The sequence below is a fragment of the Lissotriton vulgaris genome, chromosome 4_1 (assembly GCF_964263255.1).
Source record: "Lissotriton vulgaris chromosome 4_1, aLisVul1.2, whole genome shotgun sequence".
In the NCBI taxonomy this organism is placed as follows: Eukaryota; Metazoa; Chordata; class Amphibia; order Caudata; family Salamandridae; genus Lissotriton; species Lissotriton vulgaris.
In genome coordinates this window covers 1,853,780,721-1,853,795,203 of record NC_141691.1, presented here as the reverse complement: position 1 = coordinate 1,853,795,203, position 14,483 = coordinate 1,853,780,721, and the positions used below count along the sequence as shown (strand labels likewise).

The 14,483-nt window shown below is 43.1% G+C and overlaps 1 protein-coding gene across 1 annotated transcript in view; it reads left to right on the top strand.

The window, feature by feature from the left end:
* SNTB1 (syntrophin beta 1) overlaps positions 1-14,483 on the top strand; it is a 570,439-nt gene that overhangs the window by 285,535 nt on the left and 270,421 nt on the right. The window contains exon 2 of the mRNA XM_086966166.1: positions 6,855-7,071. Within this exon, the coding sequence (XP_086822292.1) occupies positions 6,855-7,071 (217 nt within the window). The remainder of the gene's footprint in view (positions 1-6,854; positions 7,072-14,483) is intronic.

The window sequence follows — 14,483 nt, the reverse complement described above, 5'->3', positions numbered from 1 at the left end:
AGAAGTCGACCAGCCAGATGGTCGCACCACGAAGCCTACCTGCCAGACATCGGCAGAAGGGACCAGCACGAGGTCCAAGAAGTTCAGCCAAGGCGCGGTCCGCAAACATGGACCAACGAACTTCAACTTCACAAGTAATGGAGTTGACTGAAAGAGGCAGTGAAGGTAGCGACGCCAACCCTGGGAGTTGAATGACAAGAAGACAGTGTCCTAGGACTAGGACAAGACCAGGAGGGCACGTGCAGAGTGTGCACGCTGCACGAGGAATCCTGGCCAAAAAAGATGAAAGCAGGTTGGGCCAGGTTACGTCACGAGAAGGAGAAGAGTGGCCACTGCTACTAAGAAAAGAAGGAAGAAGAAATCAGAGTGGCACACTGCCACTGCAAAAAGAAGGAAGGTGACAGGCAGTGGAACGTCTGAGTGCATTGTAAGACACGGCCTGGCAAGAGCACTGGCAGCGCAGATCAAAGACATCTACCTACGAGCCATCCATTCACATGGCGATCGCAGAAGAGAGCAGGTTAGACTGTTGGCGACATCTACCTCTGGGGTTGAGTGGAAGATTGGATGGTGAGACTGCTCAGGCCCCTGGAAGCTGAGGAACTGACCACCTCACACCAGCCTGTGGCAACCCAGAAAGCAGAGGCCTCAAGGGACTCTGGTGGCAGCAAGTCCCGCACGAGAGACAGGTCTACAGATGCGCGCCTGCAGGACCCATGTGGATGAAAGCCTCGCGAGCAAGGAAAAGAGTCGACAACTCAACCTTCAGGTGGAACTAGGACACAACGGTGAGGCTCGTGGAGTGCCCTGCTCACGGCCCGAAGGCTATGGTGGAGCAACACGACCGAAAACACCAGTCCAGTGGAAACCTGGCAAAGAGGTCCTCCCGGACACCTGGTGAGAGAAGAACACCGGCGAGAGGGGCATCCTAGTGAGAAGGATGTTTGCACCTACTCTCTTCACCTGCCAAGAGTCACATTGAAGCCTGCCCGGAAACATCACGAAGCCAGAATGGAGAAAAGAAACTAGAAGACAAACAACACCCATATCATCCATCTCTCTCTCTCTCCGACTACTCATCGTCACCAATTGAGCGAAGCAAAGGCAGGGCTGAGAACAACGTCCAGATAGCACAGACAAAGAATGAACCCGCCGAACAGCTATGAACTGTGCCACAGAGAACTGTTGGTCCTGGATGTAGGAACTACACTGCTTGCGGCCTGCAAGCAGCCAAAGAGACTCGTTTGAAATCATGAGTCCAATGTTATATTTTGGTGTTTTCTTTTCCCCACAGGGTTTTGGACATTTTCCGTTTGGTTTGATTTTCACCAATTTTGGGAGGGATGTAAGGACCCAGAGTCAAAGTTACACTAAACACCCACCCACCACTGATGTCACTGGTCAGGTGACACAGCGATAATAAAAGTGGCTGAGCACACGTGCTTGAGGCCAGTTGCATCCAGTATCCAGTGTGTCCGTGTCTCAGTGATAATTAGCATGAGAGCCTAAGGCCCGACCCAACAACAGGCAGTGCAATCATTGAGTGGGTGTTGGGGGGGTCTCTGTAACCAGGGGAGGGGTATGTACCCAAGAAATATGCAGTGTGGGAGGTGGGAACCGTGTAGTAATCGGAAAAATGCAAGCTCCAACAGAAGTCTTGCAGTACCGGGGCTTTAAAAAAATGGAATACATGTTAAAATTAAAAGAAAAAAAGTGGGGGTTAAGCAGTGCAATGAGAAAACGAAAGCAACTCTAGAAAGGTGCGCTATGCCTAGAACGCTCAGCATCCTGTGATTCTGGGCAAATCACTTTAGCTCCCCCTACCTACAAAAATGAATGTGTCCTTGTGCAACAAACGTAACCGGTGCTCTATGCAAAGCGCCCTAATACCTTCGGGTCGAGTTCGCGCTACAAAAATCTGACAAGGAAAAAGAGGGTGCCATGCAAGAGGACTCTGAGAGCTGCCCATCCCTGATTCCAAATGATCTCATCCAATTACCACCCTGCCACCCACTGAGACTCCGTCCTCGCCACCACCCACGGACCACCGTGCCTCGGACAGACTCACCTGACCTCAGGGCCCGGCCCGGCCTCTTAATAAGAGGCCGGGCGTGTGCACAATTTAATTCATGATGAAGAGGCTTGCTGAGTGAGGGGGCCCCTGGAGTGTGGGGGTCCCGCCGCAACACGGGGGCTGCGGGGGCCTGTGTTACGCCCCTGCACTACACACACACAGTAAACATGTCCCCTCTCACGTTTTCCACTCTGATTTTTTTAGGAGGCAGAGCCATGACGGAGCTCCCTCTCCCAGCATCACTGCAGCAGTTCAGGCTGTGTTAACTAAACTGCGCATGTCGGATTGGTCGGTGTTTTTCACTATTGCCAGCCTGACATGTACAGTTCAGGCTTCTGCTTCAACAGCTGATAAGCAGAAGCACAGCCCCGTAGGTCTTCGATGGAGTGCTGTGATTGCCTGCTCCAGCCAAACCTAGCACTGCTCCCAGGGCCGGACTGGGAACCAAATCCGGTTTCGGCCGCTTTTGTTGCTGGAAATGGCTCTGTAACAAAAACGGCCCTGTAACAAAAACGGCGCCCATGGGCCCAAAACCGGTCCCCACTTGTGCGGCGCACCGGGGGATTGTCCGGTGCCCGCTACAGCCTGTCCGGCCCTGACTGTTACTATGCTGTTTAGCATTGTAAGCAGCAAGAGAGCAGTGTTTGGATAAGCTCAATGCTTTTATCCAGCAAGCAGCGTTAGAAAGGAGCTAAACGTGTGCTGCAACCTGCAGACAGGTACGTTTATTTTTAATTTTAATAGTTTGAAAGTAATTGATGTTCCCCAGTACTGTCTAAAGGGAGCAGCCGCCACTTGTGCTACATTAAGAAGGCATGTGTCCCTAGCTCTAAATAAATATCCAGATTCCCATTCCCAACAGGTTTTAATTTGTGGGGAGGGGAAGCTGGACATTTAGATATGGGATAGTGCTGCTGGTCTGAACAATGGCAAACTAAAATTGTTATGATTGGTTTTTTCAGATATCAAAAAATGCCAAATGAAAAATGTTACCTCAAATTGTTTTCGAAGTTTTGTGCATGGCTTTCAAACATACATTCTAAATTATTTTGATTGCTAGCAGTAATTGGGTGAACCCCAATATTTAAATAATTATTTGCTTAGTGTGGGCCTGTTTTAAACAGGGAGAAATCTTTCTTTTGATGCTGCCACATGTAAGAAATTGCACATGTACACTTTAATTATTGCTGCTAGATGTAAGCCATCACATAAATGCACTTTAGCCCCTTCGACGCTCGTGACGGTACGGTTCCGTCACGAGCGTCGGTTGGGCTGGGCTCGTGACGGAACTGTTCCGTCACGACCACGCCCATTTTAGAATCTTCAGCACAGCGCGAAAATTTGCGCCGTGCTGAAGCGGTTAGTAAGTGCTGCTAGATGTAAAACATTGCACAGGTATGTTTTAACTATTGCACTTTAATCATGGTATTTTAAATTGGGGGTAGGGTAGGCGGGTAGCGTCATCTAAAGATGTGTTATTAGATTGATTGAATTGGTATAATCAAAAGGACTGTAATTATTGCAGCTAGACTTAAGACACTGTACTAGTGCACTTTAATGATTGCCCTTTAATAATGGTATGAATTTCAAAATTTGGGGATGTGTAGGTACTATTATCGAGATAATTTTTATTACCAATTTGAAGTGATGTCTTATGTAACCGGCACAAAATATGGAACCAAAATATAATGTACTTTGATATTATTTTCAATTTAGTGCATTATATATGTTATGACATGTAAAGATATGATATTAGCTAGAACAAATTGGCATAATTAAGCTCTTGCCGCAACCCACAGGAATTTTGTTATTTTTATTTCTGTTTGTAATGATTTTTATTAATCAACAATAAAGAATTCTATTTCTTCTTCTTGTGGCAAGCCCGAGACCACAGAAGCAAACTAGAATGTACATCGATGTGCTAAAATTAGAGGTGGTGGATGTTTTTAATTATCTAGGGATTATGTTTTATAGGGAAAGTAATTGGCGAAATATGATAGTAAACAGAGCACATCTAATGCAAAAAAGTATAGGAGGCCTTTTAGGGTTTGTAGAAAAACCAAACCGCTAGAGGTTATTAAGAAGATATATGCTGCAAAAACAGTATTGGTTGCCTCTTATGGGGCAGCTGTCTGTACCACATCTGATATTTTTAAACTGCAAGGTATAGAGGATGGCTTTTTGAAAAAATTGGCTTCTTTGCCACAATTCTCTGCCAATTATATTTGTCATCGTGAGTTGAACGTTCCATACATTACAGATAAGATACGTATGGTCCCAATCGTTTTGTTATTACAATTCAATTCAATTCAATACCACTTTATTTGATTCATAAAAAATCATAAAAGTAACAATACACTACCTTCCATTTGGACAGTAGCATACCCAACTCTGAATGTAGTTTTGTGTTTATGATTACATTGTTTGTTACTTATATGATTACATATTCACCTAGATAGGGACCACTGTCTCTAATAATAAACTGCTACCCTGGTCCCTTCTGACTTACAGGGTTCCCTTGTCCTTTGTTCACACCCAATCCTTTTGTGGCATTCAGTGTAGCGAAAGGAAACCTTAGCCATAACCAGACACATCATAATGCACTGCCTGAATCTGGATGGCGTAGGAAAAATAAAATGGCTTAAATATATTGAGACCACACTACACATTATAGGTTTATATAACCTATATACGCACCCACTTTCATGCACAATAATAACAAAAACCGATCCAAAGATCCGGCTATTAGCCCACTATGATGAGAAGAGATTTGATATTAATTTTAAACTCAGTACTAGCAGGCAATATCCTATGGTACCTAGTATGAACCATATGAATTTTCTTACTTATCATTTGTTACAAATTTACAACATAGATATATATTATTAAGATTTCGATAATATTACATTCCTTTAATGTTAGGTCATCCATCGAAAATATATGTGATTGATGCACTCCCTCTTTGTCCTTGTGACAGGCAGTCTTGGGAGAATTACCTACATTTTAGGGTAAATATTATATTTATAAAAGAAAGAGATATATTCCCCCTCTTATGCGTAACTTGAATTTTAGACAATGCCTTCCAGTCCTCCATTACCTCAAGACATTACCGAATCCTTTTACGTGCTTTTGCTTGGCTTCGTTTTATTTATGTGTTTTAAAGAAGAGGCGATTAACTGCTTAAATGTGATCTCTTATGTACAACTAAAGGGGTCTTAGTTCATAAACTAGGATTAATTTTAACAAACCAAGGCTTACTACTTTGTAACTTTTTTAGCTCTATATTGTTAAATTCTCCTGTTAAACTTGATTTTATGTGATATAGTGGGGAAATTATGGATGAATCTGTTTGTGTAGAATACTTTTTATGACAGTTTTTACCGGTGAAATAAAGTTATGTGATTGATTCAACAGGGACTGTATTACTAACATCATAATTCCCACTATGAATCGAATCCAAATATTGCAAGCCACCAGATTTAATCTTGAGAAAAGGAATGTAATTTACGCCATTGCACTTGGGGCTCTAAAGTGACCTCAACGTACTGTGCTGGGGCACAGCAACAAAGTATACAATATACAAGTATAAAAACAAAGAATGGAAATATGATTTTCTGTGAGCATATTGGTACTTTTCATATGGACCAGTGCTCCACCAGCAGGGAGCAGTAACAGATGCGAGATTGCAGGTGAGAGTTCCCATGTGATGTAAAAAACCCTTGCTCCATTCCAGCTTCTATTTTGAACCAGAAAGCTAGCTTAATTCATTTAAGGTCGGGATAGAAAACATTCAATGCTGCCAGAGACATTACACTATTAGAGACATTGCTCTGTTGCTTTATAGCTAAGTTTGCTGTCTATAAATCCAAATACCATAGAATTACAATTCTTAACTTCAAATCTACTTATCTTGACAAAAGTGGTAGTCAGTATTATGACGAGAAAATATTGTTGTTCCACATTCCACTGTGATCTAGTGGCCCCACTACCTCTCCTTCATCTGTTACTTGTATGACATTATAAGTTGTTAGTAACTCGTTATTTAGGAAATGCTTTAGAGTTGATTGGTAAAGCAGAGTGACTTACCGAAAGAATTTTAGATATCAAATAGGAGTTTTACTTCCTGAGGACATATTTCAACCCATGCCTTTTCTTGTGGAATTGAACTGTGAACATAAAATATAAATATAATTTAAGACCTGAAGCAGTTAAATGTTAACAACAAAAATATTTTAAATCCTAATATATTTAAATTTAAAAATCTTATCGTTATAGAGTTCAAGTGAAAAAGTATTACATCCAGGCTCACGGGGATTTCATGGCAGATTGTTGGAAAGAACATTGAATTGTTTGTTGATTTTTGGACAGATAGTAAAATATCAGAGGTGCATTTGCATGCAAGTAATAAGTTAAGAAACATGTGATGAACGATAAGTCATATCCAATGGACTACACATTACACATTTCCATGTGTTGGTTTGTCTGTTCATAACACCATCAGTCAATCCTCTGAAAATAATTTGTTGATGAAGCAACTGTATGATCCCTTGAGTGAAATAATACATCCATTTCCCCTCAGTGACTTACACATTTAAAAAGCTCTAATCTGATTTGCCTGTCATGGTTAGAAACTTGCATAATAGCCTTAAAAGATAAACACATGAAAGTTGGAATATCCTCAAGTTGTGGTACAGTTCCTCACTTACAAACTTGCTTTTCAGCAATGTATATTGGTTCTACATGCACATTGTCATCAACAACTCCTTGTGTTTTATTACAGTGAAGTATATGAGAGAAGCAACCCCTTATGTGAAGAAAGGTTCCCCGGTGTCAGAGATTGGGTGGGAAACCCCTCCGCCTGAATCGCCTCGGCTAGGAAGTGCCTCCTCTGATCCACTTGCACCAGTATCAGTCTCCATCCAAGGGGACCGGAAATGCATCCCACTCAGAATGTGCTTTGTGACAAAGAACCTCACTGTGCCTGATCCCGAAAACAGGTAAGATGCCTGTATTGTTTCAGCCATCTCAGCTCGCAATTTTTATGTGCAAGTTTGTCTTCTATTAAAGTTTGGTATCTTGAAGGTAGTGTTTGCTATCTCTGAATTAGCCATATGAACCATTGCTTCTATATCATAATCATATATATTGAATGATGAAATAAATCCAGTCATGAATGGCTCCTCAAATTTAAACAATTTTGGATAAATCACTGAGTAAATAGGTTAGTCGAATATCATGGTGATGACATGAAGATGTGCCCAGAAGAGCAGGAACGTAGCAATATCTAATGTGATTTATAACAACATTTCTTTAATGGTTGCATGTTTATCAGGCAACTACATTTCCTTATTCCTGCGTACCCATCTTTCCTATTTCCTTAAGTCCTTATAACCATAAATATCAATATCAATATAAATGAGTATAATGTAATACTGTGGCATTTTCTAGTGACTAATTTGTGTAAGCAGCACATTTCTCAGATCTTTCATTTGTCGAATTTATCGCATACAGTGAAGGGATATCTGATCCGATTAATTGCAACAGAAATACAAACATTGTCATAAGTGTGTTGGGAACCAGGCTCGAAGGGACCATCTTTAAGTGCATTTGATATTTAGACTCTTAGGTTATAGAGGTTTGCTCTGAGACCTTCTAACCATATTCTCTTTCAGATCCCTGTCATATGTTGGCAGCACAAAAACTCATGAACCCATCCCATAATTGTGCCCGAACAGTGCATTTCCAACATCTAGCTTTGTCAATCAAATATTATTTATTCAATCCTTACAGAGGTCAGGACAAGTTATTTTCAAGGACTATTGGATCATATGTCTCCAGTTCCATCTTCTCTTGAGCACATCTGTAATTCAGACATATGGTTGTTATTTTAGCGTTTGTTCAGAGACTGTCACTATTGTTACCTGACTTTTGTAGAATGCAAGGCTGCATTTGTGCAGCTTTGTAGCACTCAACCTTTTCTGTTTCTGGTGCATGTATGCACTGTTGCAATTGGATGTATGCACATGCATGCATGCATGCATGCTTGTGTGTGCAACCGGGCCCATTATACCTTAGGTTCTAAGTTGGGTTCCAATTCATGCACCTTGTAACAGCAGTTAGCCAGACATATGGTCCAATGAGTGTGAGCTAAGGTTGCCTCCGACCTACGCACCAGTTCAGTTCAGTTCAGTAATCTTAATTCAAATTCTATGAATACATAAAAGCACATACAGAAAATTGAAAATATTACATAATACAAACATACAAATTTAAATCAGGCAAAACAACATTTCCAATTATTAAATAGAGAATAGTCTAGATTGTCCATCATTTTTCGTGCACGGGCCGAAGTCCTCAAGAAAGTGCTGGTGCGACAGATTATTTCCTCATTGTTCAGAGAGAGAAGTAATTGATAAGATTCCCCCATGGTAATTGATCTGTATTTTCTAAAAAGAGGGGTTAAAGGCCATTTTGTATATTTTAGATAATATTTATAAATAAAAAAGAAATGCAAATCAGTTTGTGCACTCACTCCGTCACAGGGGTATTTTATATTATCACCCGTTGACAGATAGCCTAGGGGAAAATTCAACATGAATCTTACAGTCCCAGACCTCAATCAAAACAATAAACTTCGTTCCCAGTTAGTCTTTGGCAACGTGAGGTATAACGGCAAAATGTGACTGAATGTTTCCCTGCCCATATAGGTGAGGACCGTAGTTTTCTTGGATTCTTCCCTGACCCTATCCGTATTATAAAGTGCGTAGAGTGCTTTCTTCAGGTCATTCTTGTGTACAGATCTAGATGTACCCAGGTCCAGAAAAATATCGCCTTTATCGATACTGCACAAACTTTTATAAACTCCCGAAAGCCAGGGAATCTCCATCCCTCGTTCACATCTAAGGCAGTTTTTTTTATAAATTCTTGGGTGAGGGTAGCAGAATCATTCCTCCAAACTGAGTGCCAAAATAACGCGGGCCGAGCCCTAATAAAATCACAGATAAAAGGCAAACGTAGCTCCTTATGGGAAATGTATTGGGAGGTAGAGATCGATGCTCCCAGCAGCTTTCTACAAAACTGATTTTCCTCCTGCTGGATGCACCTAGTCTCCGCCAAACCCCATATTTCTGCCCCATAGGTAGCAACGGGAACGCATTGCAGTTTAAAAATCCTTAAAATAGCATCAGTGGCACCTATTTTCCTTGGTCGCGGGAGGCTTAAGATGGAGTTAATGACCTTTGAAAATTTGCTCGTGGAGTGGGCCACATGCCCAGTCCACGAGCCATTCGCAGCAAAGATCATCCCCAAGTACGGAAAAATGTGGGTGGAGGTAAGTCGGTCACTCACTACGTGTATAGAATTAAGTTGGCGTTTCCCAGGGCCGCATGACATAATGAATGATTTTTGTAATTTACGCAAAGATCCAACCCATCCATATAATCCACAAAACTTTAGATCAGGGAACGCAAGGCATTGGGAGTGCGGCCCATTAGGACCGCATCATCTGCGTAGAGGAGTACAGACAGTGGTTTGCCATTAAATATAGGAACATCTGGGGTTGCATTCTTCAAATGGTTGCTCAATCCATTAATATAAATAATGAAGGGCAGGGGTGCTAAAACGCACCCCTGTCTGACTCCCCGTCCTATCTTAATAGCACCTGATAACTCCCCACCCTGTCCTATCCGTACCTGTGCCTTGAGGTCAGTGTGCAGAAATGCTAAAAAATGGACTAAAGATTCGTCCAAACCATAATTTATTAAAATAGACCAACGTTTCGACCTATTTACCAAATCAAATGCGGATGATAGGTCCATAAATGCTAAATAAATGGGGGTGGAACGGGCGGTATTGTATTTGTTAATAACCAGATTTAAATTCAGGCACTGTTCTACTGTACCAACCCTACTTCTAAAACCCAATTGATAGGGAGATAAAATACCACTTTCCTCTGACCATGCCAAAATCCTGTTATAAATAATACGGCCCAGAATCTTTAAGGTATTGTCCAACAGGGAGATCGGTCTGTAGTTGGCCGGTTCCGACCTATCGCCCTTTTTATATATTGGGACAATTACACTTGTTGCCCATGAATCAGATATGGGGGCTTCTGGGAGGCTATTAAAAACAGTCAATAAAACTAGGGCCCAAAGATCTGGTTTCCACTTTATAATATCTATGGGCAACCCATCGGGTCCAGGGGCCTTATTGCCAAGACTCTGTGCAATAGCTTCCTCTACTTCTATCAGTGTTACTTGTAGATTGCCTGAGTAGCCCTGCACATACTGAACTGGGGTATATGATGGTGATGCATAGATTATAGAAAAATTATCCTCCCATGATTTGCTGGTAATATTACAGCTAATCGGTGTTAGTTACTGGCCCATGTTACGTAGATCTCTTACTGCGGACCAGAAAGGCTTACCAGTCGATCCACCAGCTATTTCCACAAGGGCTCCCCAGCGTTCACTCAAGAGGGTTCCCTTGCGCTCGGATATAGCAGTTTTATAAACTTTCCTGGCTACTCTAATATCTGCGTTAACTCTTGGTTTAGCAGTTAATTCCTTGCGCAAACTCCTATTAGCCTCAGAACAATTGTGGTCAAACTATCTTGGGTCTTTTGGGCCCTGGCAAAGTGGCACTGATAATAAGGATCTAATCACCGAACAGAGTTTAATAAAATCTTCAGTTATGCTAGGGCAAGGTACTCTATTCGATAGACATGAGGTAATTAGAAAAGAGTGTTTTTCTAATAAGATCTTTGTTATCGCCCCACTATCTACCCCCCTCCATTTTAATCTTAGTTTATCTGTTGTAGGGGTTAAATCCCTCGCCCCTAATGCAGTAATATACACAGGGCGTTGTGCCAATCTTAATACCACTGTAAGCAGGTTATGGTCCCCAAAATCTGTTACAATGACTTCTTTGCCCAATAAACCGTCTGCAAGCCTCAGGGTTATAAAAATAAAATCAATGGTAGAGGCGCTATCCCTTCCTCTAAATGTCGGTGCCAACTTGTTAGTGGAGGGTAGACCTAAGTCCATTACATTGCACAGAATATGTTTCTTAAGTAGGGAATCTAATTCCATTCCCCTCCGTGCTGCTTGGTCAGCTGGTCGTAAACCTGTACCTTCTGAATCTATTGGTAATTTAGCGTTAAAATCCCCTCCCAAGACGATCCCCATACCATCGTCCACGACTTTCTCTAGTTTGGAAATAAATTTAAAAAGCATAATGAAATTCTTATTTGGGATAGAGTGAAAGTCATTATTATAAAAATTTATTAAATAAAAAGGTACATGACTTTTATACTCTATCACTTGAAAATTAAGACTACTTGTGTGTATTATCTTAAAACTCCCACCTAACGTTACACTAATGCCAATGAATAATCCCCCAACTGCTCGTCCAAAATTGGGCTTAGATGCCACTAAATTAAAACAATGAAAGCCTTCAATATGTAGATCATGTGTGGCCCATGTCTCCTGGAACATAATTATGTCCTGGGAGGATATTATGCGCAGCCAATCAGTATCAGCTAGTCTAGATTCTAAACCAGCAACATTCCAGCTCAGAATTCTGAGATCTGGATCATTTTTACTTCTGACATTATTTTGGAATGGCTGTACTGTAATAGTTCCATCTATCGCTACGGGAAGATTTAATTCCTGTATCCCTGGGCCAGTGGGGGTACACATTCTATGATCAGCTGTACAGGCTATTCCCTGTTCCTGTGCTTGGCCACATATGAGTCAGTCATTGGCATCTAATGAACTTAGCGCCTCATATCTATTGCTTAATGTGACAGAGCTAGTTGGAGGGTCTGCCTGGGTTGGGTACTCTCTATTCATATTGGCTCTGGGGTTAGGAGGTGGATAAAAATGCCCCAGTGGGAGTACATTAACGTAGTCATGGTGGATCCTAGCTGATCCTGCCTGTCTCAAGATATGATCCACCAATTCTGGGGAACCAAAACTTACAACAACACAGTCACCATTCATGCTCTTCTTTGTCCTCCCTACCCATGGTAAAATGTAAATGTAAATGTTTTTGTACTTGTATAGCGCACAGCTACCCGCAGTGGGTTTCCCGGCGCTTGTACGAATACCGCAAGGGAACCCTTCCTGTCTTTCCCTGTGAAGTGTCCACTCCTGGGCACCCCCATGGTGCAGACCAGGCATCCCTCGCGTTGTGGGGGCCGTTGTGGAGACTAAGCAAGCTATTGCCCAGAGTTGCAGCGTGGGACCCATGATCAGAATAGGCACTGAGGCGAGAATATCCGATCAGGGGAATTAATGAGCCCGAGACCCGCCGGGGCAGGAATCAAACCCTGGTCCCAGGCCAGAGCTCTGCATCGAGGTCTACCTGCTCTAACCATTGAGCCACACTTCTCCACAGCCACACTTCACCATTTTAAAGATGTTGAACAAATGCTCACCCAATACTGTTTTATTACTTAGAAAATGGAGTGCTTTATTATTTTTAAGTGTAGTCCAATGTTCATCTCTTCCATCTTCAGTTTTGGGGACATTTGCCAGAATTATGGAGTACGGGCATGCCTCCGGAGGGAGGTGTAGGGATAGCTCTTTAAGGGATGTCTGGGCTGAAGGATATAATCTCTCAACTGGGCCCCTAGGACCCGGCTTTGCTCCTTTATTAGCTCCTGATACTATAGATGGAATGTTAGGGGCTTCCACTTGGGCTACTGTAGTTATAATAGAGTCTACCAAATCAGTTACAGTAGTCATAAGAGCACTCAAATGGTGCACTTCAGATGAATTAGTCCCAGTCTTTGGAGGTTCCTGGTGTTTCACATGGTTTTCAATAGTATTAAGTCTATGGCTTATTGCCTCAAGTTTTTCCAATACTGGGGAGATAAGTGCCTTAAACTTTCCCTCCATAAGCTTTATCAGCTCTAACATATTCCCCCCATATTGTTTGCTGTATCCATCATTTTATGCTCATTTCCTCCAACTAACCTTGCCTCAGTATCCAGATTAATTACATTTTCCACAATTCCTGCCTGTATGCGCAACCCTGTTGCAGACATTTTATTTCTAGCCTGTTTAGCTTGTTGCCTGCTACTTTTTGGTGCGCCACTAGCTTTCCTTTTCCCCAGTAAGACTTTGCTACTAGTGGACGCCATTGCCCGTAGCTGTCTAGTACGTGTGGCTGGAGCTGAAGGTGGCGGGCTAGAAGTAAAAGATGAGCCATCAGAAAGTAATAGACTAGCATTTGAAACTGGCCCCTGGACAATTTGAGGGAGTGTATTTGATACCTGGGAGGGATCAATGGGATATGGGGGTTGTTAGTACATACATTGGGCTCTGTAATTACTAATGGGAGAAGTATGTGACAAAATGGGTCCAATGATAATCTCCTTTCAACAAGTTCAATCTCTTTGGCCACAACAGATTCTGCCCTTTTCAAGAAGGCGTCCAAAGTCTCCGCACCCCCGACCCCTGCGCACACTTTGGAGTTTGTTTTGGCCATGTGTCTGTATAGTCAATAATCAGTATCAAAGGATTCCGGACACACTAACACCGGCAGTTCAATTTAAGTGACTAAATCAAATAAAGGGTCCTAAGCCTCACTTGTAAATGGTGTCCTTAAAGTCCCGTCTGTAGTTGAAAGAGATAGGGCCCAGCCCAGCTCCTTTGGCCTCTGATGGCCGCAGACGGCCTCGTCCTTGTCCCGGGGCTTAACCCGGCGCGACCCACCCGCGATACCGCGACGCGGGGGATGGCCGTAGATTTATGCGCCGCCTGGCGCGGGTGCGAGTGTTGGCGGCTTCCGGCCGCAGGGCCTTGTGGATCTTGTAGTCCATTTTGGTCTCCCCCCCCCCCCCCCCCTACTGAGGCCGCGCTCTGATGGTGTGGAGCTGCGGCAGCAGGAGGAGACCGTATGCGGCGGTGCGGGTTCTGCGGGATATGGCGGGCGATCTCCCAAGTTGTGCCCCAGAAGAAGATAATCCACACTGAGTGTGTCGGCAGTGATGAGCAACAAGGTAGGTCCCCCCGCTCCTCCGAGGATGGCCGTAGATTTATGCGCCGCCTGGCGCGGGTGCGGGTTTTGGCGGCTTCCGGCCGCAGGGCCTTGTGGATCTTGTAGTCCCTTTTGGTCTACCCCCCACTGCGGCCGCGCTCTGATGGTGTGGAGCTGCGGCGGCAGGAGGAGACAGTGTGCGGCAGTGCGGGTTCTGCGGGATATGGCGGGCGATCTACCAAGTTGTGCCCCAGAAGAAGGTAATCCACACGGAGTGTGTCGGCAGTGATGAGCAACAAGGTAGTTCCCCCATTATCTGGAGCATTAGTGCAGGTTTCCAGATGGTTTCAGACCTGAATCCTGGTTTTTGTATAATCACTTCCGAAAAAAATATAGTGTTCAGCAAAGCAGATCAAGGTTGGTT